The 24,555-nt window shown below is 37.5% G+C and overlaps 1 protein-coding gene and 1 pseudogene across 1 annotated transcript in view; one reads left to right on the forward strand and one right to left on the reverse strand.

Moving 5' to 3' along the window:
- Nucleotides 1-449: 449 nt before the first annotated feature.
- Nucleotides 450-24,555, reverse strand: part of SEC62 (SEC62 homolog, preprotein translocation factor) — a 33,431-nt gene continuing 9,325 nt past the window's right edge. The window contains exons 2-8 of the mRNA XM_066346876.1: nucleotides 22,391-22,499; nucleotides 21,327-21,432; nucleotides 15,416-15,620; nucleotides 15,082-15,174; nucleotides 11,189-11,249; nucleotides 8,635-8,754; nucleotides 450-1,992 (exon numbers count right to left, since the gene is read on the reverse strand). Coding sequence (XP_066202973.1) covers nucleotides 1,523-1,992; nucleotides 8,635-8,754; nucleotides 11,189-11,249; nucleotides 15,082-15,174; nucleotides 15,416-15,620; nucleotides 21,327-21,432; nucleotides 22,391-22,499 — 1,164 coding nt within the window. The 3' untranslated portion in view covers nucleotides 450-1,522. The remainder of the gene's footprint in view (nucleotides 1,993-8,634; nucleotides 8,755-11,188; nucleotides 11,250-15,081; nucleotides 15,175-15,415; nucleotides 15,621-21,326; nucleotides 21,433-22,390; nucleotides 22,500-24,555) is intronic.
- On the forward strand, nucleotides 10,386-10,487 carry LOC136380181 (small nucleolar RNA U3; annotated as a pseudogene).

Consider the following 24,555-nt stretch of genomic DNA (forward strand, 5'->3'; position numbering starts at 1 on the left):
AAAACACCCACACATGTAAATCAATAAATATTTGCTAGAATAAGACTTTTAAAATGACTAACCTTGATAGCCTTGATAGAGCTGCATCATCAAATAGCCACACTTCTGTCCACTTACAAGAAAAACTATAAAGCTATATGTAATAAAATGTATCAGTACACAGAAAGTTTACTTTTGCACAATTAGAAAAATTTAACATCTTTACTCAAACTTAGATGGGAAACAGCCTAAAAAATAAAGACCCACACACACCACCTATTTCAACTACAAAGCAAAATGCTTTCATTGTGACTGAAGGAAAATAATTTAATATTATCAGTTTATAACAGTATAACTCCAAGGAATGATTATGCTCATAAACAAAAGCAAGATTTTTCATTTGTAGCTAAGATATGCAAGACAAAAAAATTAAGCTGCAAAACTAGTTTAAAGCAATTAGAGTCCAATCGTTCTCTTATATTTTCTTTTATGTTCTTTATTTTAAATTGATATTTTAGAACAGTAAATTATCTTTCAAAGCAGTGCCTCCTGGTCTAATACAGTACCCCACTTCCGAATGTAGAGATTTAAGATAAATCAAAATGAACATTAAGGTGTACAAAGAGCTACTTTAAGTCTGTTCTTATTTAATAAGGATCATTTTAACTCATTCGAATACATGGAATGTTGGCACAAAACTTGAAGCTGCTGTAGAAAGATCGCAGGTGTTCTGTGGGTTATTGAAACTTCTGTTTCTCTAAAAACATACCCTTAAATGGTCTTAAATTTACAAATTTAAGTGTTAAGAAAATGTCTAAATAATAAGTAACAATTAAAATAAAATGTTTATTTGTAAATTATATACAGAATACATTTTACTTTATGACAAGGAAACAAGAAGAGTGGCCCCTTCAGCCAACGTGCTCCCTTCGTTGGAGATGACCATCTTTCTCTGATCAGATGTACAAACCAGTTTGGATTTCCTAAGCTGGAAAAGGAGAATTGTAGCTAAACTAAAAGTGCTGTTGCAGTATTACTAGTTGGCTTTTGAACACTGTTAATTCAGAATCTTAGAAATTTCCTGGTATAATTTTAAAATCAAAGATAACTATCAAAAACAATGAGTTTAAGCATTTCATCTCAAAGAAACTAAAATGGCTATATAACTATACATAATCTGAAATGTTGGTGTTTCTTTTTTATCCCTTTTAATTATTTTGATTAGTGTAACAGTAAAAAGCCATACAACTATCAAAAATGCCATTAATCTAAATGTCCTTGTGGAAAGTGCATCTTTGACAACTATCAAAATTAATGAGACCCTATTTACTGTAAAATTATCAAATAGATAAAATTTATAAATGGCTTTTCACTGTACCAATAATAGTATTTTATGAAATGAAGAACTGAATAGTCCTTGGATGTCAAATACATTTCAGTACATGGACTTCAAGAACGCTACAAGTGTCATGTGTACATTATGACGATCAGCCAACATAGAAAATCCAACCTCCTGTACTCTTTAGTCCCAAATTTAGGCAGATTATGAGTTTTCATGTGAAGATTTAGTTGTTTCTCCATCATTGTCATCTTCTTCCTCCTCATCACAATCCCCATCTGTTTGTTGTTCCAGTTCCTCTTTTGTGATCATTTCAAAATCATTCCCATTGCCACTACTGTGTTGTGATCGGTCATCTTCCCTCCTGTCACTGTCTGTGTCTGAATGCCGTTCTCCACCTGAGCCCTCTGTTCCATGATTTCCTGGTCCTCCTTTTCCCTCCTCATCTTCCTTTTTCTCACTGTCTGATTTTTCTTCACTGTCGGACTTCTGCTGCTTTTTGGCTTCAGATTTCTCATCTTTCTTTAACTCTACTTTTGGTCCTTTATACTCATGTGTGTACAGAGGCCTGAAGGAGTCGATGAAGCCCACATCAGCAGTCAGATTCGGCAAGAACCAAAAGTGGTGCCTTCCTCCAGTTACGAGCCAGATGATGAGAAACAGAATGCAACGAGCTGTGGGAGAAAAATTTCTCTAGTTGAATAATTCAAGCATTGACTCTGACAGCAGGGAATATTTGTTAATAAAATCCCAGGAAATCATTCAGTGTTTTTTTTTAATTTTTTTACAGGGACAGAGAGAGAGTCAGATAGAGGGATAGATAGGGACGGACAGACAGACAGAACGGAGAGAGATGAGAAGCATCAATCATCAGTTTTTCGTTGCGACACCGCAGTTGTTCATTGATTGCTTTCTCATATGTGCCATGACCGCGAGCCTTCAGCAGACTGAGTAACCCCTCGCTCGAGCCAGTGACCTTGGGTCCATGCTAGTGAGCTTTTTGCTCAAGCTGGCAACCCCGGGGTCTCGAACCTGGGTCCTTCCGCATCCCAGTCCGATGCTCTATCCACTGCGCCACCGCCTGGTCAGGCCATTCAGTGTTTTTATTTGTCTATTATATGCACCTTCAATTAAATTAAACAATTAAATCCTGATTACTTTAGCAGCTATCTCAGTATTCTAGGCATGGAGCGTTTTGCTTAGAGGCATAATGCTAAAATACCACTCAAAAAATTACTCTTCTATTTTTCCAGCTGGGTGCTGTTTCATAGGTATACTCCTAAATGATTTATGCACTTTGCTATGCTATAGTTAAATAAGAATAGCCATCAGTTGGATGTTTAAGTATGCACAAGATCATCATATAAAAAGGAAATAAATGTAAGGAATAGAGGTATATTAAAAAGCCTCTAAAAAGAAAAAAAAAACAGGGCTGCAAGATGACTTTCCTAGACCCTAAGCACTTTAGCCCTTGTAAGGCAATTCCTCCATAAAAATAAACATTAAAAATTATACTTTTGTCCCTGGCCGGACAGCTGGGTTAGATATGTTGTCCCTAAGCACAGAGGTTCAGGTTAGATCCCCAGTCAGTGCACATATACAGTGTGTCCGTAAAGTCACGGTGCACTTTTGACTGGTCACAGGAAAGCAACAAAAGAAGGTAGAAATGTGAAATCTGCACCAAATAAAAGGAAAACCCTCCCAGTTTCTGTAGGATGATGTGGCAGCATGTGCGCATGCGCAGATGATGACATAACACCGTGTATACAGTGGAGCAGCCCACGGCCATGCCAGTCGAGATGTGGACGGTACAGAGGAAAGTTCAGTGTGTTCTGTGGCTCGCTAAATTCAAATCCATGAACCAAAGTGCAACGTGAATGTCAGCGCGTTTATAACGAAGCGCCACCACATAGGAATAATATTAGTCGGTGGGATAAGCAGTTGAAGGAAACCGGCAGTTGGTGGAGAAACCCCGTTCTGGTAGGCCATCAGTCAGTGACAAGTCTGTAGAGGCTATACGGGATAGCTACCTAAGGAGCCCTAAAAAATCTGTGCGTGAGCCCACATCGCAATGCACTGAATACGTATGAAACTGGGAGAGCTTTCCTTTTATTAGTTGCAGATTTCACATTTCTATCATCTTTTGTTGCTTTTCTGTGACAGGTCAAAAGTGCACCATGACTTTACGGACACACTGTAGGAACTGATCAATGTTCCTGTCTCCCTGTCTCTCTCTCTCCCTTCCTCTATCTCAAAATTTGATAAAAAAAATATTTTTTTTAATTATCCTTTTGGCTCTGGCCAGGTGGCTCAGTGGATAGTGTCTTCCTGGGGTGCCAAGGTTGAGGGTTTGATCCCCGAACAGGGCACTTATAAGAAGCGACCAGTGAGTGCACAACTAAGTGGAATGAGTTGATGCTTCTCTCTTTCAAAAAATCAATGGAAAAAAATATTTTTAATTATACTTTTATCACCATATTGGTGATAAAATATAATCCCGCATAGATTCATTATTACATACATATATACAAATTATTACTTCTAATTTTATTTTATTTTTTTATTTTAATTTTTTTTTTTTTTTACAGAAAGACAAGAACATCAAGCTGTTCCTTATGTGCCCTCACTGGGATTGAACCAGCAACCTCTGTGCTTTGGGATGATGCTCCAACCAACCAAGCTATCTGGTCAGGGCTTTTTATTTATCAAATGATTTTTAGAGAGACAGAGAGAGGAAGAGAGAGAAAAGGGAGAGGGAAGGGAAGCATTCATTTGTTGTTTCCCTCAGTCGTACATTCATTGGTTGCTTCCCATTTGTGCCCTGACCAGGGATGGAACCTGTGACCTTGTCTTGTTTTAGGATACTGATTTTAAAAGAAATGAAAATAAAAATATTTCTGTGGGTCCAAGGCCATTTGCCTATTCTGCCTAAAGGATATGTCTTCTAAGTAAAAACAATTAGAGAACATTTTCCTAGAAGTTACCATTTTTTATTTTTATTTACTTGTTTATTTTTTTTGTATTTTTCTGAAGCTAGAAACGGGGAGAGACAGTCAGACAGACTCCCGCATGCGCCCGACCGGGATCCACCCGGCACGCCCACCAGGGGTGGCCGCGACCAGAGGCACTCTAGCGCCTGGGGCAGAGGCCAAGGAGCCATCCCAGTGCCCGCGCCATCTTTGCTCCAATGGAGCCTTGGCTGCGGGAGGGGAAGAGAGAGACAGAGAGGAAGGAGGGGGCGGGGGTGGAGAAGCAAATGGGCGCTTCTCCTATGTGCCCTGGCCGGGAATCGAACCCGGGTCTCCCGCACGCCAGGCCGACGCTCTACTGCTGAGCCAACCGGCCAGGGCCAGAAGTTACCATTTTTTAACATTAATATCTGCTTTTTAAAGGACCAACCCTCTCCCAATATTAGGAAACAATATAATGCTAATGAAAGCCAGATCACTTAAACAAATGGTGTTGTGGTTACTTTTAGAGCAATATATGACAAACCTGTGGCCAGTTAATGGAAGAATTTGAGAAATTTTATCATAAAAAGTTATCACAAACACAAAACCCAATATTTTACAGTTTTCTCTTAATTTACCAATTACATAGAGCTTAGTGATTTTCCTATTTTTAAAAAAAGTCATAATGATTATGTAAATGTAATATAGTCCATTATAACAGGTTTTTGGTTTTCTTTATAGACAATTATATCACTGTTTTCATGTAAGGCCTAAAAAAGCTCATGTATGCTGCTTTCATTTTGCTTTGCATAAATAGAAGAAAACAGTTTTAGCTGTTTTTATTTTTATAAGGTGTTAATTTCTATTTTCACAAAAGAACATAAATATTCCAAAAACCTGTACATATTAGTATCCTGTGGTACAAACAGAAGAGACAAAAATTATGATGCTACATACAATACGCTTTGTAGAGTTGTAAGACAGATGGTTCACAATATAAAATCTTGCCTCAAATCTAAGAAAAAGTGATATAGAACTGGCACAAATAAAATCTAAATTCTTACCATATCTAAACTGGGCATAGCAGAATCCTCGCGTTTTACAATTTTTCTCAATGTGACATTAGATTACCAGGGACAAAAGGGGAGAACTCATGTGAAAACCACAACATATATTGTCATACTGTTGCTACACTAAAAGTGACACAATGCCTGACAGGCGGTGGCGCAGTCAGTGGATAGAGGCATCAGACTGGGACGCAGAGGACCCAGGTTCGAAACCCTAAGGTTGCCGTCTTGAGCATGGGCTCACCAGTTTAAGTGTGGGATCACAGACATGACCCCATGGTCCCTGGCTTGAGCCCAAAGGTTGCTGGCTTGAAGCTGAAGGTCTCTGGCTTGAGCAAGGGGTCACTCGCTCTGCTGTAGCAACCCCCCCCCCCCCCATCAAGGCACATATGAGAAAAAAATTAACAGCTAAGGAGACATAAGAGCTGCATCGAAGGATTGATGCTTCTCACTCCTCCCTCCTTTCCTGTCTGTCTGTCTGTCCCTATCTGTCCCTCTCTCTGTCACAAAAAAATAAATAAAAGCGACACATTTAGAAAATTGTCAAAGGTCTTATTTTAAGTGGTAATATTAACAATACATATTCAAAGTAGCACCAAATATAATTTTGACCCATACAGAATACCTCATAGGATATTATAAAAAAATACCAGTTTATAAATGAGCTGTATATCAAAATTATTTGAAAGCATGTTTGGAATTACATTTTTTAACAAAAACAACAAAATGTTGGGTTTATTTTCTGGTTTAATTCAAAAGATTATTAACAACAACAACAAAAGATTATTGAGGCCCTGGCTGGGTAGCTCAGTTGGTTAGAACATTACCCTGATATGCCAAAGTCGTGGGTTTGATCCCTGGTCAGGGCACATATAGGAATCAACCAATGAATGCATAAATAAATGGAACAATAAACTGATATTTCTCTTTTTCTCTCTAAAATCAATTAAAACTATTTAATGCACAATGCTTTTTAAATCCATATATTTTCAAAATTATAGAAAATACAGTATTTTAAAGAGTAGAACAATATAATGACCATAAATTATTGTGAATAATGGGTTAAATAAAAGATAAGCAAGTGTAGCCCTGGCTGGTTGGCTCAGTGGTAGAGCGTCGGCCTGGTGTGCAGAAGTCCCGGGTTCGATTCCCGGCCAGGGCACACAGGAGAAGCGCCCATCTGCTTCTCCACCCCTCCCCCTCTCCTTCCTCTCTGTCTCTCTCTTCCCCTCCGGCAGTCGAGGCTCCAGTGGAGCAAAGTTGGCCCGGATGCTGAGGATGGCTCTGTGGCCTCGGTCTCAGGCGCTAGAACAGCCCTGGTTGCAACGGAGCAATGCCCCAGATGGGCAGAGCATTGCCCCCTGGTGGGCATGCCGGGTGGATCCCGGTCAGGCACATGTGGGAGTCTGACTGCCTCCCCGTTTCCAACTTCAGAAAAAAAAAAAAAAAAGGCCTGACCTGTGGTGGCATAGTAGATAAAGCGTCAACCTGGAAATGCTGAGGTCGCCAGTTTGAAACCCTGGGCTTGCCTGATCAAGGCACATATGGGAGTTGATGCTTCCAGCTCTTCCCCACCTTCTCTCTCTGTCTCTCTCTCTCCCTCTCTGTCTCTCTCTCCCTTTCTCTCTCTTCTCTAAAAAATAAATAAATTAAATTAAAAAAAAAAAAAAGACCCAGCTTTCTAAAAAAAAAAAAAAATTTATTGACTTAGAGAGAAAGAGAGAGAGAGAGAGGAAGGGGAAAAGAATGAGAGAGAACATCAATTTGTTGTTCCACTTATCTATGCATTCATTGGTTGATTCTTTTATGTGCCCTGACTAGGGATCAAACCTGCAACCTTGGTGTATCAGGACAATGTTCAACTGAGCAACACAACCAGGGCTATGGCTTATTATTCTTGATACTCTACCACTAGTTACCTGCTTTACAGTCTTAGATATTATTTCTTGGCCTACAAATGTGCTGTTTTACATGCAGAAGCATTGGGATTTTTTCAAGATAACTAAACTAGAGGAAGGAAAAAAATGAAAGACAGGTGAAAAGGCTTCACACAGAGTTTGAGATCTGAGAAAGAAATGAGGTCCATAAACACAATTTAAATGAAAACACTAGATGAGCTCCTGGACCCAGGAATGGTGGCATCAACTCAGGACATATCTTGATGTCCAGGATGAAAGGATGTTTATAAACCTAACAGTCTATTATTATCATAGAACCTCAGAATAACATGCACCCACTTCAGACACTCTTGGCCAACTTATATCCTCTAACAATAGGTATTAGGTCAATAATATGGGTATTGGTTATAATTTTTATACAGAAGTACTTCTATATGTCTTGGTAGAAAAGCTGATTTATCATTTGGGAAGAATAATCAGAACTTAGTACCATATACCAACAAAAACTCTAGATGGCTCAAGGAATTATACAGAAGTAAAAAGTCACTAGACAGCTTTGGATAAGCTAAGAAAAATTCCTATTTCTTTTCCAAAGTGAAAAGTTAAATTAGACCTGTCCACCCTATATAGGAAAGTCTTCAAAGACTAGGATTTGAGTAAAATAATATTTGTTGGGTTTTTTCATGGTAACATACTCATTGTAAAAAATAACATTATAATTATCATAACTAACAACACTAGTTATATTTAGGGGCACCTCCTTCTAGCACATTTCCATTTCAAAAATATCTCCCTAATTAAATAGGCAAAACCCATTTCACTACTAGTGATGAACATTTTTCATGTATTCTATGAAAGATATCCAGAAATGTAAAAAGACAATTACACTTTTTGTCTGACTAAAAAAAAAAATTTTTTTTTAAACTCCTTAATGCATCTAGAATTTATTTTGGTACATGGGTACAAATTGATTTTTCCTAATGACAAAACAATTGTTTAGAAAAATTTATTAAATATATATATATAGAATTTAAATATTTATACATTTCATCTGCTTTTAATCAAAATATAAAAATGTTTTACTGACAATATTATGTCTAATAAATGAACACTACTATAAAACTATTAACATCCTTGCAGTAGCTAAATTTTAAACCACATATGTGTAGATTAGGTCATATTAAATTTTTTTTCTTCAGAATAGACCAAATCTAATCAAGCAGATATACTTCTACATCAAGCCTGAGTCAGATTTGGGATAGGACCCAAAAAGTAGGTCCATATACTCCTTGATTTGCCTTGATAATTTTGCTATCAAGCTTTACTGAAGCTCCAGACTACAGTTCTAAACATTCAGTATCTACCTTACTGAAGTCAGTTTTATTAATAACAGTACTTACCAACTGCAAGGAGAAGAATGCTGGCTACGAAACAGCCCGCACCCACACTGAGGTAATAAACACCTACTCTCATTTCTGCTGGCCAGAGAGGGAAGAGGGTGGCTGCTATCACTGCAATCACTGGAACAAGAAATGACAAAATTACATAGATTACTTTTAATTAAAATTTTAAATGGCCTGGTTGCAATAACAATATATTCCTAGGGGAAACAATGGAAATATAAACATGGTAATACATAGAAACTGTCATTTTTATAGATAAAAAAATAATCATTTGTCAGCCATTTCCTATAATCCAATTTAACATTTTAACTACTCTTCTTAAATTAGGTTAGGATTTTTCTAGTATAAGTTACATATAGTTAGAAAAAAGTGCTGTCAAAATGTTAGCTCCTCAAATGACCAACTGCCACTGTTCTCCAGCAATGTTTACTTCACTTTCTGACTGTGAGATCTCTGTCTACTAAATAAGAGAGCCTTAAAGAAACAACCTAACAACAAAACTAACCCAAAAAATTAATTCCACAGATCCTCTCCAGAGATTCGGATTCTAGGGTAAAGCTGACAGCTGGTGACCTAAACTAAGACATACTCCTATTTCCCTTCCACAGTGAAAGTGAATTCCACTTTTCATTCTATATGGGAAAATCTTCAAAGACTAGGATTTTAAGAAAAATAATATTTGTTGAAGTTTTTCATGGTAAGTAATATGTTCATTGTAAAATATAAAAACAAGTGTAAAAATAATATTAAAATCATTCATAACTACCACCACTTTTATATTGAGGTGCATTTAGGGGGTGATACAGATGGTTTGTGGTAGTTAGGGAAACTGTATACAAACATCTCCAGTCTTTTTCTAAGTACAGTGGAACCATATTAAACACTCATAGAATATTAGAAGTCTGGTTAGTAGGTCTTTAGAGCAAAAGAAATCAGGATTCAAATTCTATCTATTATGATTTATAAGCTAAAGTAACCCCCGGCAAGTTATTTAACCCTTTGAGGCTAGGTTACTTTATATTTAATATGTGTCTGTTCCTATTTTTTAAAGGTTGTGGGTGGGGAGCAGGGTGTAAAGAAGGACAAATATAAGGTGATGAAAAATGATTTGACTTTGGGCTATGGGTATACAAACAGTTCAAATGTTATAGAAACGTTTACCTTTTAAAACCTACGTATCTTATTGATCAATGTTACCCTGTTAGATTTAATTTTCTAAATAAAAATTTTTAAAAAAGGTTGTAAGAATGAAATGAAACAATGCACATAAAATATTTAGTAAAGTTATCAGCACATAGTATGTGATCAATAGCTATCAGATATTTGGGTTGGAACTGAGTTTCACCTCTTAAGAGTTATTTTGAATCGGATCCTATGATAGCTTAGTGCTCGAGTGTCAGTTTAACTGCTTTTTTTTACTTGTTAAATCATTCTCTCCTTGCCCATCCATGCCCTCTACCCTGAGTAGCACATACCCACTTAAAAACAAAACAAAACAAATAAAAACTAAGCCAAAGGTATAAAGTAAAGTCTTAACCCAATTCTTTGTCTACTCCTCAGAGGTTAATTTATGTTTCTTATTTGTACTACCAGAGACTGACTATATAAAATTAAAACTAGCCACGGAATATTTTCTACATAAATAAGCTTATACTATTCTTATTCTTTTGCAGTCCCCCCCCCCCCCCATTTAGTTGAATCTAGATGTCTATCAGTACATCCTACTTAATTCTTTAAAAACCATATAGAAGACTATACTTTCAGGGATCATTTCTATAGTTTGTTACTAAAAACCATATGGTATTCTATTGGGCAGTTTCACCATTTTCTTAATGAAAAATTTGAATGGTTTCCAGTTTTATCCTATTATAGACAACAGTACAACAAATGCCAAAGTACACGTACATTTGTACAACTGCTGACAGCACATGATAAATTCTTTGAGGTGTAACTGTTAGGTCAAATGGTATAGCTAATTACCTTCCTAAATATAATCTGAAGGATTTAAATAAGAATAGATAATAGTGTCAGTGCACACTTCTGACTAGATTTTTTGTGCAAGTGCACTAAGAATGGCCATGGGATAAATTCCTAGAAGTAGAATAGCTGGGTCAGTGCATAAACACTTAAAATGTAAAACGGTATTAGTAAATTGCCCTCCATAAAAATGAAAACAATGGACAGACCAGCAATTGTTGGAGACTGTTGGTTTTTCCTAAGTGTTGGATCTTCACTAAGACCAGGTACTATCCAACTCTGTCATTCTCTTAAACACTGTCATTTTAATTTGTATTTATCATAAGTGTGATTAAGTATCATATATAAATATTGATCACTGTATTTCTTTATCTTTATCATTAATGTTTTTCTATCAGGTTTGTTAATTTCTTAAATATCTTTGCTTTAATGTGCCGCGAATATTTTCCTCAATTAACAATTCATCTCCTGACTTTAAAGTATACTTTAAAAAAGAAATATTGTATGTTGAATATTTTTCTTTAGGACTTATGTATTTTTATTTTCCTTTCTAAATTTTAGAGACTATACTTACCAAGAATTAATCCCATGACAAAGGTTTTAAAATGAACTGGGTCATAGATCCACACAAATACCTAGAAGAATCAAGAAACCAAACTGCTTTAAGTTTTAAGGTCACATTAGAAAGTTAAGCTTAATTCTATATTTTAGATCTTCTATAAGAGTAACTTCTAACCTCTTAACATATACAAACTGCTTTTTAAGGTGAACAAATTCCAAAGACTTGCTCTTCAGTAGGAGTGTTTTTTTTGGTATCCATTCAGTTAGAAAATGGTTTTAAAAATTATCAGTTCTGTAATGCACTTAAATTTCTACATACTTACCTGTTTTTAACAATTTGTTCATATGTATAAACCACTATTTATTCAACCTGAAGACCAAATATTATACAATCCTTTTGCCCTAAATTATGTGCACTGGCATGAGTGGAACCAGTGTGGGCTAAGAGCACAGCTCAGAGAGGGGCCAGCCAGGCCCTTTTACAGACCAAGCAGCTCTCAATCCACCCTGTGCTTTCCCACTGATGACACAGAAAACTGCCATTAAAGATCATGCTTAGTGAACATAGATTCCATGACTCCATGCAGTAATTTCACTGTCTACTTCTCCATGAAGTGTCTGTAGCTCATACTCTGGGAAATGACTGTTTTAAAGCTTCATTTCCTTTAGACAACAGAATTGATGCCTGACCAGGCAGAGGCACAGTGGATAGAGCATCGGCACGGAATGCTGAGGACCCAGGTTTGAAACCCTGAAGTCACCGGCTTGAGTGTGGGCTCACCAGCTTGACCACAGGGTTGCTAGCTTGAGTGTGAGATCACAGACAACCCTATGGTTGCCGGCTTGAGCCCAAAGGTCACTGGTTTGAGCAAGAGGTCACTGGCTCGGGTGGAGCCCTCTGGTCAAGGCACATATGAGAAAGCAATCAGTAAACAAATAAGGTGCTGCAACTATGAGTGGATGCTTCCCATCTCTCTCCCTTCCTGTCTGTCCTTGTCTATCCCCCCCAAACAAAAAAAGAAATTAACTTCATCATCTATAAAACTCGTAGATTTCTTAATTTCTAATAAATAACAGTACTCTTCTATTTCTTAGTTCTACTTTGACCAGAATTCTTTGTTACTGTCTTTTGATTTTTTTCTACTTCTAACATCGGAGGTTTCACTCTTCTCTTTTTTTAAAAAAAAAAAATTCTGTACATTTCCCCTAGAAATCAGATCCACAGACATACTTCTGCAGTCAGCATTCTAAAAAAACAAGTTTTTAAAGAGATTTCCCACCTTTTCAAGTTTGAAAGAATGTTTCTTTCTACAGAATAAAATCTAGCCCTTTCCGGGATGCAAGCACCCAAGGTTTGCTCAGACTGCGTTCTCTGCCGAGCGGATCTACTTCCCAGTGCACCTGCCGAGGCGCCAGTCAGCCTTCGGGGCTCAGCTCCAGTGGTCATTCTCCAGAACCTCCTCACCCTCTCTTAATTAACTTAACAGTCCTTAATTGGTGTTTTCATATCGTAACACTTAAAACACTGTAACACAGTACCATGTTTAAAAGTGAGTATGTTTGCTAGACCAGTGGTTTCAACCTGTTTACACCTGGGGACCTGTGAAAATAGGAGAATTATTTCAGGCACTGTAAGGCAGAAATCACCCTGAGCATAAGCAAATCCAACTAAGATCACTGGGTCTATATATAATTTTCATACAACATCAGGCGGTTAACTCTTTTGTGGACCACTATGAAATTTCTGGTGGGCCAGTCTACAGACTGGTTGTTAAAAAACACCGTACTATATAAAAACTTCTAAAAAGTTAATTTTATCTTATTTATCGTGTATTCCCAGCATGTACAGAAAATGTCTTGGCATATACTGATGCTTGATATCAAAAACTGAAGGTATTTGAGCTTTCACATTAGGAAAGACCTTTGGCTCCAATTACATGGTCCTTAAGCATGGGTTCACATCAGAATCCTGGAACATATTACACAAAACACACACAGTAGAGATTCTCATGAAAGTGTGCCTGGAATAAGCCTAGTGCACTTTGTCTTCTGAAAATCTTTCCTAGAATTTCAAACTCATACCTCCCAGAATCACTACTTTATATATACTACTTTTGTATTAGGTATTGGAAGAAGAGCTGTATCTTGAAATTCACAATTCAATAGTCAGTATAAAACTAATGTTTTTGTATTGGTTTAATGACTAAATTAAGCAGTCTTCCCAGAACACTACCACCACATCAATCTTCCATTACAAAAAAAACCAAAAAACAAAAACAACAACAAAACCATCTCTTTGAGTAAAGCATCAAGTTACATTGTAAATTTTAGGCCCCTAAACTAGTGTATCTGATTTTAAGAGGCAAAACTGGTAGGTGTCCCCCATTAATCATTATGTTCTTCTTTTTTTGATTGTAATAGAAATTCTGCATTTTGCTTTTTTTTTTTTTTTTTGTATTTTTCTGAAGCTGGAAACGGGGAGAGAGTCAGACAGACTCCTGCATGTGCCCGACCAGGATCCACCCGGCACGCCCACCAGGGGGCGATGCTCTGCCCCTCCGGGGCGTCGCTCTGCCGCGACCAGAGCCACTCTAGCGCCTGGGGCAGAGGCCATAGAGCCATCCTCAGCGCCCGGGCCATTTTTGCTCCAATGGAGCCTTGGCTGCGGGAGGGGAAGAGAGAGACAGAGAGGAAGGAGGGGGGGTGGAGAAGCAAATGGGCGCTTCTCCTATGTGCCCTGGCCGGGAATGGAACCCGGGTCCCCCGCACGCCAGGCCAACGCTCTACCACTGAGCCAACCGGCCAGGAAAATTCTGCATTTTGGCAGGGCAAATGACTGCCCAGTATAAAAAGCACACTTCTTCCCTGGCTGGTTGGCTCAGTGGATAGAGCACTGGACCAGTGTATGGATGTCCCTGTTCAATTCTCGGTCACGGCACACAGGAGAAGTGACTATCTGCTTCTCTTCTCCCCTCTCTTCCCCTCCTCTCTCCCTTCCCTCCCACAGCCAGTGGCTCCACAGGTTTGAGCAATGACCCCCAGTGCTAAGCAGAGCTCACTGGTCTGAGCTTCGGCCTCAGACATTAAAAAGAGCTCGGTTGATTCGACCATTGGCCCAAGATGGGGGTTGTCAGATGGATCCTGGTAGGGGCGCATGAGGGAGTCTGTTTCACTAGCTCCTCTTCTCTCACTCAAAAAAAAAAAAAGAAAAGAAAAAAAAGGGGCACATTTCTAAGATTTTACTACAAGTAGGCATGACCATACGACTAGGTTCTAGACTCGCAGGGGTCTCAAACTCGGGCCCGTGGGCCGCATGCGGCCCGCCCACCAATTTTGTGCAGCTTGCAGACTGGCCCGCAGACTAATCCACGAAGTTTGATTAGTCTGCGGGCTGCACACAATTGGTGGGCGGGCCGCAAGTTTGAGACCCCTGTAATCTAGAGAATGGTATCCAAGCAGAAATGAAACTGCTAGCTAGAAGATGTTCTTAAAGAGGAGGCATGTCTCTCATTCCCTCCTCTGGGTGCAGATACAAGGTTGGCAGTCATTTAGGACCATGAGGTAACCTTTACTAATTCTGTCACACAGGAGGGAGAGCTCAGATCTGCTGCAGAGCTGCCATTATCTATAGTGCTCACCTTAACATTTCACTGATGAGAAGTAAGTGTCTGTTCTGTCTCAAGCCACGGTTACGCAGGTTTCCTATCATATATACATAGCTGACCCTATTTCTGACTAACTTTTCATTTTATAAATATAAATTCAGAGAAATTATTAATTTTTAAAAAGAGTAGATGTAATCTCTACATGGTTAGATTTATGTGAATTATTAGTGAAGGCATCACAGAAAATTCTAAAAACTCCTATGGAATACTGGATTTCTACTTATCAGCTAGATAATTTTACCTCATTTCCATCCAGAAAAACTTGATCGTCATGTGGCTCAAGCTTGAATTTTTTCTTAGTTTCCTTCTTTTTGGGAGTTCCTGGAGTTTCCTCCTATTAAGACACAAGTTAAATGGGAGAAAAAGAGACTTACAAATAAGCAGAAAGCACTAAGACATTCATATAGTCAAAACTTCACTCTATGAGACACAGAAATAAAAATTCTGAACCATGTTTATAAAAACTCTGATGTGGTCATTTTAAGTGGCTGTTGCATATTTCAAAAGTGCTCAGATGCCAGTGATCATGTGCACATAATAACTTTTGATTTGTACTTAATCTCAGTTGAAATCACCTTTTTGGATTCTTCCTTTTCACCATCTTTTTTTTTTTCTTTTTCCTTTTTGGCCTTTTCATCCTTTAGATTTTCTTTCTTGCTCTTTTTATCTTCTTCTTTCCCACTTTCAGCTTTTCCTTTTTCTTTTTCCTTTTTTATGTCTTTATCATACTTCATTTTCATTACTTTTAGTGCCCGGTGAAAAAACTGTTTCTTTAAAAGCCTTCAGAAAAAAAGGTATGACAATTATAAGATAGAATAAATGCAAGAACATCAAGACCTGCATAAAATAAGCAAAGATAGACATACATTGGCAACTCAGAGAAATTATAATTAGTAAGCCCATGAGAAAAAAAGTCAAACCCATCTCTAAACAAAAAACTGTACAGCCAATCCAATTATATAAAAGTTCTCACCCTAATCTTCACTTTCTAACTACATAATTTAGGTATGATATTACAGATTTGGAATTATCCTCATAAAACTTTTCTGTATGTTCATTAAGACTAATAAAGTCTCAAATTCAAGAGAACACAGAAGGAATGTCCAATAAATCTAAGTTTAAAAAATGTTAACAAGATTAAAAATGTGCCCATGATATGATTGATCCAAATCGTGTCTTATGCTATCTTTCTCTATTATTTTTTTGCCATGTACTTCACCATTCAGGCTGCTATTATAATGAAGTATCTTCAATTAAGTAGTGAATAATTAAATATGCTAAGATGAAATTTCTGGAATTTGGAAAACAATTCTCACAATATCAAACTGACAACTGTACAATATATTTGGCAAAACAACACTACACACTCCTCGTTTCACTAATTTCTCTCAAGACGTTGCTCTTCCTTCCGTTCAAGTTATATTGTTACCTCAGGTTTTTACACTGGCTATCCCCTCCACCTGAAATGCTCTTCCCCAAATAAGCATGTCCTTTTCTCTTTTTTTTTTTTTGTATTTTTCTGAAGTGAGAAGCGGGGAGGCAGTCAGACAGACTCCGGCATGTGCCCAACCGGTATCCACCTGGCAAGTCCACTAGGGGGCGATGCTCTGCCCATCTGGGGCATTGCTCTTTTGCAACTGGAGCCATTCTAGCACCTGAGGCAAAGGCATGGAGCAGTCCTCAGTGCCCGGGGCAAACTTTGCTCCAATGGAGCCTTGGCTGCTGGAGGGGAAGAGAGAGAGAGAGAGAGAAAGTAGAGGGGGGAAGAGTGGAGAAGCAGATGGGCGCTTCTCCTGTGTGCCCTGGCCGGGAATCGAACCTGGGACTTCCACACATTGGGCTGATGCTCCACCGCTGAGCTAGCCGGCCAGGGCCAATAAGCATGTCCTTTTAATTCACTACCTCATTTCCTTCATCTTCCCTCAAACGTTACCTTCTCACCAAGGCCTACCCTATTTAAAATTATAAATTCATTCCCCATTCTTCCTCCTGTTTTCCTGTTATCCTATCCATATGTTTATCTAAGTGGATACAGAATTTATGTGATGCCTGTTTGTCCCTTTTACCAGACTGAAACCTATTTACAAGAAAGATCCCTGCTTTATTCTTTTCTTTTAAAACATTTTTTCCCATTGATTTCAGAGAGAGGGAGAGGGGGACAGAACCATCAACTTGCCATTCCACTTAATTGTGCCCTCACTGGGACTGAAACCCAACTTTGGCACCCCAGGACAATGCTTTACCAGAGTCACCTGGCCAGGGCCTATTCATTTCTTTATATGATGAGTTTAGAAGTTCAGCTGACCCCAAATTAAGTCAAACTTGGTGGTAGTTTCTTTTTAATTATATAATCCTACTAAAAAACTGTGTTGCCCTTATATCTGTCACTTAAAAGCCATCTTTTCCAAATCTTACATTCCAGTTTCAGAATTCCTGATTTGTGTCTTCATTTCTGCCTAATAAATTACAACCACCAAAACACAACTCACTGCCACCACCTGTGCCTATAAATGGTGATTATCTACTTTTCTACCCTACACGTGCCTGCTGAAACACATCATACTGCTTGTTAACTATCTAGATGCCTCCCTCCTGCTCAACGACCATTTATTTCTGGTCTTTAGTGTGCCCTCTGGAGCACCTGTGTGTTTATCTGCCTGGCTGGGCTTCTTTCGCCTGCCTAATTATAATTAGTATACGCCATGAATATTAAATATTTCCACAAAGGTAACTTCTAGGTCTCCTTACCTGGTCTTCTACTTATTCAGAAGATCTACATAGCAAATACAGTAAATGTGTAAGTGTCTGAAATGCCCCCCAAAACTCCATCCACTATTAATATCTGCTCCACATATACATATGTATGTAAATAAACAAAAAATTGAAATGGATTCCTTAATAATTAACTACTTATGAGCAGAAAATGAGATTTCAGTGTAGTGGTGGGTATTTGAATATGAAGGGGGACTTATAAAAATTTACAATTAAAATATTCTAATTTCATTTACTTATGTACTTATTTGATTTCCAGATTTTCTATCAAGAATATTTATTACCCCTTAATATGAAAGTATAACAGTCATAAAAGTTATGGAGTACACATACGCAAACATGCATGATTTCACAAATTCATTAATTATAGCATCATTCCATTCTGTAATAAATAGTAGTAATGAGTAGAATCACTGACTTATTCCTTGATAGGAATTCAGAGAATGGAATATACCTCAACTCACACTATGCCTCAAAAGTGAGATGCCATTTACTATCGTAATAATATCAGTTCTTCCATCAATGAAAGCTTTAAATACATCATCAGTACATATTACTTATACATCTGGCATTTTCATTGAACTATTCATGCTTCCCTATCTTAATATGTTCTGTGCCTTTTGCCAGAATCGAATGTCCTTTCCCTACTGTTTGCTTGAGTAATCACCTATTTATGTTTCAAAATCTGAAAAGACACATTTTTCCTGTGAAGTTATTTCACTATCTGTCTTTCTTACAGAGCACACTGCACTGTAGTAGTCATGAATCTTCTTTATCCAACTAGAATATGTGCTTTGGAGGCAAGAACCAAGTCATAATCATCATTGTATTTCTGGAGCCAGCATATAATAAATATTTGTTGAATAAACAAATGAATTAAAAGCAGCAAGCTATTAAACTGCTTTCCTCACCTCTTAATTTTTTTTCATGTTTAATGAACATTTATTGATGCCAGATATGTGTTGAGGAGTGTCTCACACTGTGCTATGGAGTTACAATAAAGTTTAAAACAGTCCTACAATTGCCTTCAGATTTAGTTGCCAAAAAATTAAAGAAAACAACTAACACATGCAACAATTCTAAAATAAGTAAACTATACGACACCAACTATAGAAGTTTAGATACAATGATTAATGTGGGCTGGAGGGCCTGGGGAATACAACATGGTGAGATTGGAACTTGAGAGATACTTCTATTGAAAAGCAGGCAAGATAGAGGGAGAACCATTGGGAAAAGTGGCAGATTATGCTCAAGTACAGACCAGTGGAGAGAACAAATGTGGTATATGAAGAGGAGTCAGAGGACATTATTAGAGTGGGGTTTGGTGCTGCAGTCATTGGGAGTTAGGATGGTGCTAAAGGCTGAAGGATTCATACTTGAAATAGGCCATAAAGAGGCATTAGGGCTACTAGATTTGCTCTTGTATTATCCTACACTTCCTTGTACTGTTTTTCCTCAGACTCCCTTAGCCCACTTTAGCAGCTTCAGAAATTGAGACAGGAAAAGTATCCTTTTGTACTTTTGTCTGTAGCCAAGTGGGAACCCCTGATGGCTGGCCACCAGGAAGCCTCCATGGTTGTAACAGAAGAGGCTTTGAAGAATTTAGGTAGTTACGCTTCCTTATTTTAAAATGTGCAGAAAGGATACAAACAATCTATGAATGGGAATAATATATACAATGAAAATTGAGTTATCTCTAGGACATTTTTTGTACTCAGGTATTTTGGACTTTTCATATTATAAGGATTAAGGCTACTAAAAGGCCAAGAAATTGTGGATTAATGCTGGCTGCTCTTCTGAGATTTGGGTTTAGAGATTTAATATTCAAATACTACTGTTTCCCCTGCTATCTGAAAGTAGAGCATGCCTATAAAACCTTTTGTAAGCTGAAAGGGCACAAAATTAAACACATCCCATCCTTTTTGAAAATTCACGGCCCTGGCGGTTTGCTCAGTGGACAGAGTGTTGGCCCGGTATATGGACATCCGGGGTTCGATTTCCAGTCAGAGCACACATGAAAAGGGCCATCAGCTTCTCTTCTTCTTTCTCCCCTTTCTCCCCCAATTCCCCTCCTGTAGCCAGTGGCTCAAGTGGTTTGAGCATGGCCCAGGGCGCTGATAGCTTGGTTGGTTCAAGCACATCAGCTTCAAGCACTAAAAATAACTCGGCTGATTCAAGCATGGGCCCCAGACAGGGGTTGCTAGGTGGATTCTGGCACATGCGGAAGTCTGTCTCACTATCTCCCCTCTGCTCACTTAAAAAAAGAAAGAAAGAAAGAAAGAAAATTTGCTTTATGTCACTTCACTTTCACAAAAAACCTGATTAGCACCTGTTTTCTCTAAACCCTGAAGAGAATTTTCTCTTTTATAAATAAACCTGTTACCATGCTGATGTAAATCTTTCATGAACTTTCAAAAATGAAGGATACCTGTCATGACAGGTGACTCCACCTTAATTTTTGCTTCATTAAATGAATCATTTTGTTGGGGATGACAGTATAACATGTAGTGGTTAAGATCATGGACTATGGAGCCAGACTGTTGGATTTAGAATTGTGGCTCTGACACTTACTAACTGTATAATCTTAGGTAACTTAGCTAACATTCTGTTTTGCATTTATTGTACATCTTAGTTTTTATTACACATATATAAAGTAAATCTACACATTTTGAGGCAAGGCAGGGAAATTTGCACTTTGAAGTTTTAAACACACAAATGGCTATAAAGAAACTATATCACTGTTAGCTCATCCCTGCTCCACAATAAAATTTTCACTGTTTCTGAAAGGTCCATTAGTGACTCTACTTTATGACAATTACAAATTTGAAGACATTTTTAATAATCTTTTAACTTGTGAAATAGTGGTTTTTAAGAGGGGCCTCAGGTGGCTGATACTTCAAATGTCATTAAACAATATATTAGTAAATTGCTATATGTACCTTACTATCAAACACACAAAATAATCTAAAATGCCAAATTCCTACCTATTATATAAACTGTAGTGTCACAAAAACAAAATTTGGTTTATCAACATCTTAATAAATGTTTACTTATTTAAACCAAGGGAAAAAATGAAAAGAAAAGCCAGCATACTTCTAAGAGAAAAGTGATTTTTGTATATCACTCACCAACAAGTTTTTTCCCAAAGAAGTATTTATTATGAAAAACATGAATACGTTACTGAATTGTCTATTCTTCCTCTTGGAGCCAAGAAAAGGTTGATGTTGCAGCTGCCTTGATTTTACAAGGAATACATCAGCTGTCACTAAACAAACTAGGGAAGAGTGCTGGCTAACAGTTCAGTGTGTAGGCACTGAACAAACAAACAGACAAACAAAGAGCCCAGGAACAACAGGTTTATTAGGAATCCCTGCCCAAGTTTTGGAAAAGATTCCTCAACCATTTGCTCTAGAAAAGACTTTTTTGTTCACTGTAGGCACTGGTGTATGATTTTTATTGGTGACCATTCAGTTTAGTCAGCCTGGCAAATGTACAAATATTAATAGAAAATAAAAATTATAAAAATACGTTAGTCTAACATCAAGTAAATATATTTCCAAAGGTACTGAAGAAATCCAGTTTGCATGTAAAAGCTACGTTTGAACTATGCTGTAATATCAATACATTTAATGATGGAAATGGGTAAGATGCTTTAGAGCTATGGAGATTACTAAATTACTATTTAGTTATCCTTCACTAAGAAATAAACACTACCTGTTGCAGTAGTCAACAACAGACTCCCTTGTTGTAAATAAAGCTTCCTCTCCTTTCTTGGCCTTTGCCCATTTTGAATCCAAAAGGCAATCCACTGCTTTTGAAGCTAAAGAAGAAATTTATTATTTTAAATTTAGTAAACGTAGATATTTATGTTTATATAGATAGTATTTTACAAGGCGAATTTCAATATCCTGGCATCAGAAAATAAAACAAAATTCAACAGAAAATTTAAGTGTGACATATTCATAATAAACAGTTCCTCAAAATCTCAATTTATGAAGTATATCAATAAGCATCTTTTTAAAGTAATGCTGGAAAATAAATGACATTAAAAATATAAACTAAAGCAAGATAAATGGAGAAATGTCCTAAACAAAAAATTCCAAATGAATATAAGTATCATTCTTATCAAATAATCATAGGTGGGATAAATAAACCAAAAATCTTCCTTTCCCACAGTAATAAAAATTCTGTTATCATGCGTTACTATAACCCACTAAGGAATAAGCTCTAAAAATCTACTGCTGTCACTAGAAGCTAAATTTATTCTGAAGCAAATGGCATGTCTTTTTTTCTAAACTCTTAATGAATAGCAAATTCAATTGAAAGACAAGAAATTTCTTCTAATGACAATTGAATCTTAATGGATCAAAGAAGCGAACTTGCTATGTTATAGATGACATTAGCTTATAAAGATGGTTGTTTGGATTATGTGAAAATCCAAAGTTCCTAAATTGGTTCTAACAGACTTGTTTCACACTGAATTCTACTCGAGTTTTACCAAAGGATTACCTTTAAGTATATATACTACCTGAACAAAAGGTAGTATTACACTGAAAATAAATGTTTTAAAAATTCCCAATAAATATAACAAAGTACTTCCTTTTATCTTATTATTGAAAGTTTCAATCATAAAAGAATAGCATAATCAATTGTCATACGCTCACCCAGCTTCACTAATTACACTTGGAAAATACTTTTTAAAACATATATATACCCTAAATTTAGGTATCTTCATAAGATGTATATACACTAATATAATTTTACTCATGTAGTCCTACCAATAAAATAATCAACCCGGTGGCCCATCATATTGGTGGACTTTGTTGGACAGTTGAATCGAAGATACTTGGCTACAGTCTTCTCTTCTTTAGATGGTTCACCAACTTCCTGCAAAGTAAAAATATTAATTTAATGTAATCATGTACTTGAGAAATTCATGCACTGAAGAATAATCTGTTTTGCAAATCCTTTTAAGTGGAGCATAGAAAAAAAAGAAAAAAAAAAGTGGAGCATAGGCCTTTCTTTCAAGCTTTCTCTGGAGCAGAACTGATGATCTACACAAGACAGGATAGAGAATTTTTAATTATTTAATTTAATTTTATTTATTGATTTGAGAGAGAGAGAGAGAGGGAGGGAAAGGCAGGGGAGGAGTGGGAAACATCTACTCATAGCTGTTGCTCCTCACCTGTGCCCTGACCAGGCAAAGCAAGCCCAGGATTTTGAACCGGCGACCTCACCGTTCCAGGTCAATGGTCTATCCACTGTACCATCACAAGTCAGGTGAGTTCTTTTAAATTAATGTTTTTCAAATACAAGTTGATAGAGACAAAACCAGTCTGCCTCTTGGCATTTATTTTGAGTTGTTTTTCCAGTATGGTAACTACGTTGTACCAGTTCATCTTCACTCTTGCCTGGTCTCTTTTTATAAGCCACAAAGCAATTATTCAAAAGATTAAGTGGCTGCTAATACTAAGTGCCCAAATGTCTAAGTAAAGATAGGAGTCATAAATAAATACTAAATAACAACCAAAGCTATATACCCTGAACAATGGACAATAGATCTTAGGAGCAGTTCTCATTAACTAAAGACAGCTGTTGGCCCTGGCCGGTTGGCTCAGCGGTAGAGCATCAGCCTAGCGTGCGGAGGACCCGGGTTCGATTCCCGGCCAGGGCACACAGGAGAAGCGCCCATTTGCTTCTCCACCCCTCCGCCGCGCTTTCCTCTCTGTCTCTCTCTTCCCCTCCCGCAGCCAAGGCTCCATTGGAGCAAAGATGGCCCGGGCGCTGGGGATGGCTCTGTGGCCTCTGCCTCAGGCGCTAGAGTGGCTCTGGTCGCAACATGGCGACGCCCAGGATGGGCAGAGCATCGCCCCCTGGTGGGCAGAGCGTCGCCCCTGGTGGGCAGAGCGACGCCCCTGGTGGGCGTGCCGGGTGGATCCCGGTCGGGCGCATGCGGGAGTCTGTCTGACTGTCTCTCCCTGTTTCCAGCTTCAGAAAAAAAAAAACAAAAAAAAAAAAAAGAAAAAAAAAAAAAAAAAACTAAAGACAGCTGTAGCCGTAAGGGTGGCTACATAAGAACTACGAAGTTTTGAGGTGTTGAAGATTTGTATTTCCTTCCCTTTCCCCTTGTGGTTGCACATCCCAGATACTGTCTGGGACTTGACTTTCTTGCCTTTTCTTTTCTTCCCTTGTAGTAGTAAAGCAAAAAATAAAAATGCAATAAACAGATAAATTACACTCTTATTTGAAGACCCATTTATGGAAGTGCACAGAGTTTTGGAAAGGCTTCTCTCATCTTTCATTTCTTTCCTTTTAATCCTTCTCTCTTTTCTTTCTTTTTCTAAATTTTCTATTACTTTCTTCATTGTTTATCATTCCCTATCTTTCTCTTATTTCCTAACATTCTGAATTACATACTTTAATTTGATAATTTCTCCTGTGTACTTATTCTCTTTATCCACATATTGAAGAAAATGAAGGTGGTCTATGTTTTTATCTACTTTCAGAAGTTGTCTTATTGCTATAAACTATTGAAACGAAAGTACTGTCTTTAATTACATGTTTAAGCATGATACATAGAGCACACAAACAATATTTTTAGCAGTATATAATCTAAACGTGACTGATTTCAGGAAAGTCTGTTTCTAAGCAAAGACTCACATAATAGTAAAGAATTATTTGCCCAAAATCTAGGATGCTGAGAACAATTAATGTTAAAGACAGCTATATTTCAGGTAAGACATTCTACTAACATGAAATAGAAAAAAAACTACCTAAACCATCTGTCTTTAAGTCAGTTTTCCCACAATTTAGACTGAATTCAGTCCTGTTTGATGAAACTACAAAACAATGAACAAACCAAGGTTTCAGTTTTAATTTTATCCTGAAAAGGGGTACTTTGTTAGATGAAGGGAAAGCCTGTGCTTTGGTTGTTGAGTCAGTC

This window comes from Saccopteryx leptura, chromosome 8, assembly GCF_036850995.1.
Source record: "Saccopteryx leptura isolate mSacLep1 chromosome 8, mSacLep1_pri_phased_curated, whole genome shotgun sequence".
Taxonomy (NCBI): Eukaryota; Metazoa; Chordata; class Mammalia; order Chiroptera; family Emballonuridae; genus Saccopteryx; species Saccopteryx leptura.